The sequence below is a fragment of the Silene latifolia genome, chromosome Y, assembly GCF_048544455.1.
Source record: "Silene latifolia isolate original U9 population chromosome Y, ASM4854445v1, whole genome shotgun sequence".
Taxonomy (NCBI): Eukaryota; Viridiplantae; Streptophyta; class Magnoliopsida; order Caryophyllales; family Caryophyllaceae; genus Silene; species Silene latifolia.
In genome coordinates this window covers 265907700-265911940 of record NC_133538.1, presented here as the reverse complement: position 1 = coordinate 265911940, position 4241 = coordinate 265907700, and the positions used below count along the sequence as shown (strand labels likewise).

Sequence of the window (4241 nt, the reverse complement as noted above, 5' to 3'; positions counted from 1 at the left end):
TAGGTTACGAGTTATAACAAAGCAAAGGTATATACATGAGACGGTCTTAGAATATTACCTTGAGTCGATTGTTGATTTGAGTCTCTTGTCACGTTTCCCGAGGTCCTCAATTCTCTCCTCAAATTCCAGATTTATTATGACAATTTAGATGTATTATTTTCCCTTTTATAAGACAAGTTAAGCTAATACCTTTTCAATTTAGGAAATCCGTCTTTAAGGCAAGTATCAATATCAATATATCAATATCTATCTATATTATTAAAGGAAGCTTTTTTCGAGCGTTTATAGAGTCTCCAACATTGCCAAAACACCTAAGATAAATTAATAATGCTAATTAAATCTAAATGATAGAAAAAATATATTAAAAATAAAAAGAAATAAACTATAAACTATAGAGAAACCAACGTACGTACACCAAAATCATGAATTACCTAATGTTCAATAACTGTAAAAGCCAACCGTACAACCATTGGAATTTTGTCAAAAAAAAATATTAAAATAAAAAATTGAGAATTCCAAACGTGCACTACTGCAATCTCCAATCCGCTAATGTTTAGTAGCTGTAAAACACATCCGTACAGTCATTGTAATTCTATTCCCATCATAAGACTAGAGAAAACCATATGTACAGTCATTGCAATTCTATTCCTGTCATAAGACTATATATTAAAATAAATATAATCTCCATCAAACTCCATCCTCCAACTTAGCAGCAGTTTCCTGTATAACATAAAATTTGTTTAAAGTTAGGAGAATTATACCGACTATATATACAGGTCTTTTCGTATGCTAAATTCCACACCCCAACTATTCCATATCTCATAGATCTTCTTGAGAACTATCTGCAGCAATAGCACCATCCAAATCTAGGTTTATATTGCTTTACTGATATTCATCATCACATTGATATTAAGCCGTTTATATTAACTTATATATTCTGTCTCAGTGCTTACTCAACGATCATACAAGTGGAAAAATCAAGGCCCGTGTTTCTCGACGTTGGGAAGTAATGAATCCCTATGTCCCAGACCAACTAATCTGCATAGATATGGTCCTTATAGACGAAGAGGTATGTTGAATAAACCCTTTACGAAATTTTTATTTGTTGTATATTATTGATCTACTGTAGTTTCACCATAACTACTAATTTATCATAATTGTATACGTTCTCAGGGCAGTTGCGTTCATGCAACCACATGTGGCAATTCTCTAATTGAAAGGTTCCGTTCAATACTCACTGAGGGAGATGTTTATGTGATGAACTACTTTGCTATTGAATCGAACAAATCACCATATCGTGTTGTTAGAAGTTTCAGTTTAACACTTACATTAAGAAGATTAATTACATCGGAAAGTTCCATAATTCCAAGACACAGAATTGACTTTGTATCTTTCAACACTTTAGAACAACGCCGACTCAAACTGGAAGTTCTTATAGGTACTTCCTAGCATACTTCCAGATATCAATTTTACTTTCTTAGTATTATTTGTATTATTAATATAAACTTTTCCAATTAAAAGGATGTATACAGAGTTTTAGTGAACAAATTTGTGGAGAAGGATTCAACCGCTATAGAAATCCGAGACAAGAGGCAGCAAACAATCTCATTCTAAGCATTAAATTATATTCCTTCTTACAGATTACTTAACTTTACTACATTGTCAAGCTGAAGTTATGGAGACAATTTAGCGTTGATTAGAGTGAACAGATGAAAGAATATCGTGGTCAGTGGGTAAGCAATTTTATTTGCCATCTTAAGGCTTTTATTTTCTTGATTTTAGTAGACACATTGCTGACCATATTCTTATTCAATGCACAATGAAATATACTCACAGCTTCTATGCTTCACACTTCCTCATCAAGCAAGGTTTATATTAATCTAGACATTCCAGAAGTCAATGAGCTGAAAAGCCTATTACGGTAAAAAAAAAAAAAAAAAAAAAAAAACACACATGTTACTGATTTTATAGCTAGGATAGTTTGACCTCTATTAAGTATTTGTTTTTCTTTTTAGGGGGAATAAGGAAGAAATATTTGTGAGCGCTGTTTCAAATCAAAACAGTAACATTCTCAAGAAAGATATCTCAACAATTATCAATCATCTCAAATTACCATATGAGAAGGTACTCTATGAGTTAACTATATTCTTCTTCCTAATTATCTTGATTTGCGGCAAGAAAAATAATCAAACATTATATACGCAGAATGAAATTTGCTACTCTCAAGCCACAGTAAAGGAAGTTATGGGAGAAATACCTTGGTACAATCCTTCATGTCCTGATTGTAACAAAAAGCCAAAGACAGAGCCTAAAGGCTTCTTCGGCGAGTGCTGCAACAAAAATGTAGAAAATCCAGTGACGGTGTAAGTATGCATTTATCACATTTAGTCCATCCATAGCACGCTCTATAGCTTAACTAATTCACTGAATTCGTGTAGGTATCGTCTAGAGTTATTAGTTGAAGACGCATATGGAACAACTTTTTTACTACATTTTTGTTGACAAATGATCAAAATGGGTCTAATCTTATGGACAGAATGTACAAATTCAACAAAATAAAAGATCAAACAGCAAACTAAATAGAAAACAAAGTATTAATGCTTGTGCAACAATGCACAAGCCTAGAAGTAATATGTATCTTATTGAATTCTTTTACGACTGGGCGTATATAACAGTAGTATTTGGAATGCAACTCGCAATTACTCTTTGGATATATCACGACTCCAAATTTGTTTTAAGTTCTACATCAAATACTATTTGCAAAACTATAAAGGTAATCACTTTAAATGTTCCAAAAATTACGAATGAACCTAAAAGGCTTTACCAATGTCACGTTAAACAAACTATAAAGCATTCACGGATCACCAAACAACAAATCAAAATCATACCTCACCAAATCCACAACACAACCATTAATTAAATAAAAAGCGAACAAACCTGAAAGGCTTTGCCAATGTCAGGAGGTTGAAATTTAAGCTCCAAGTTTCCACAACAACAAAAAAAAATCACAAATTAACACTCAAATTATTCATCATCAACAAAATTTAACAAATACCCACTTCAATCTAACAAATACCCAGTTCATCAAACACCACCCCACATCATTTGCATACAAAAAACATTAAGTCTCTCTTAAAACAGTGGGAATGTTACCTTGAAATGGTATTCATTCAGCCATATGCTAATTTAAAATCAAAAAAATACTATTGAATGTTAATATGAAAAGAGAAAGCTCAGACCTTTGAGGGATAATACGAAACCAGCGAATCAGGAACAATAGTAGATTCCAACAATTCCATCTCATCACCATTTCATAGTCGTTGATGTCGTTATTAAGCAATGAATCCAGCAGGAAATAAACAACACTATACTGCAACCTCATCAGATGAATTGAAGATTCATGATTTGGGGTTTTGCATGTCATTCCGAGAATAAGATGAAAAAATGACCATAAATAACAAGTAAAATTCAATCACCCATAATGATGAGTCATAATTTGGGTAGAAGACATGCGGAATTAATAGAAATCGGAAAGGAGTAAATATCAGATGGGGATTCAATATTCGGCGATTGAAAGTGGAATGATAAAGGCATAGGAAGTAAACAGATCTGAGGTTGGGGAAGCGATTGGTGGTGGTTGATCTGATAGTTTTGGTGTTCGATTGGGGTAAATGAGTGGTGGTGCGCGGTTCGGTAGGAGGGTGACAATGGTAAGTTGTGGAGGTGATGGGTGAATTGAAACGATGAAGATATGAGTCTTTAACTTTGTTTTACATCAACGCTCAACCGGACATCAACGCTCACATTTGGTTTATACGGAAGTTCGTTATTTTATGTATGATGCAATTTTATGGATTAGTGAACATGTATTACACCGGTACTTCTCCGTATAGTTCGACTGCAACAAGATTATCTGTTTTTTATACGACCCTTGCTCACTAATTATTTTCTGTTAGAATATGCATACAACGTCTTACACAATAATTACTCACATAGAAAAACACATGTCAACTGGATTCATTTTAGCGCTTAATAATAAATGGTCTAATTATATAATGAGATTGTGTCACAACGTAACGAGATTGATTATTCAAACTACCGCATACACTTTTACGCAAATTTAAGAGAGTATATGCTTGGTTCGAGTCTTTTCATTCTTACAAAAGCACCAAACAATAGGCCCGTGCATCGCACGGGCATTAAATCTAGTATATACTTAAAAGAGGAACTTTTGAAGCGAT

General features: G+C 33.3%; 1 protein-coding gene and 1 long non-coding RNA gene across 2 annotated transcripts; one reads left to right on the top strand and one right to left on the bottom strand.

The window, feature by feature from the left end:
* Positions 1 to 408: 408 nt before the first annotated feature.
* On the bottom strand, positions 409 to 3950 carry LOC141626904 (uncharacterized). The gene is made up of 3 exons (XR_012536471.1): positions 2938 to 3950; positions 2258 to 2330; positions 409 to 720 (listed from the first exon to the last, which is right to left on the bottom strand). It is a non-coding gene; the product is annotated as an uncharacterized LOC141626904 (long non-coding RNA).
* LOC141626903 (uncharacterized) lies at positions 730 to 1909 on the top strand. Its single transcript, XM_074440490.1, has 3 exons — positions 730 to 1069; positions 1174 to 1438; positions 1641 to 1909. The coding sequence occupies exons 1-3, from the start codon at positions 1010 to 1012 to the stop codon at positions 1688 to 1690; spliced, it is 375 nt and encodes a 124-aa protein (XP_074296591.1). The 5' UTR covers positions 730 to 1009; the 3' UTR covers positions 1691 to 1909.
* Positions 3951 to 4241: the final 291 nt, after the last annotated feature.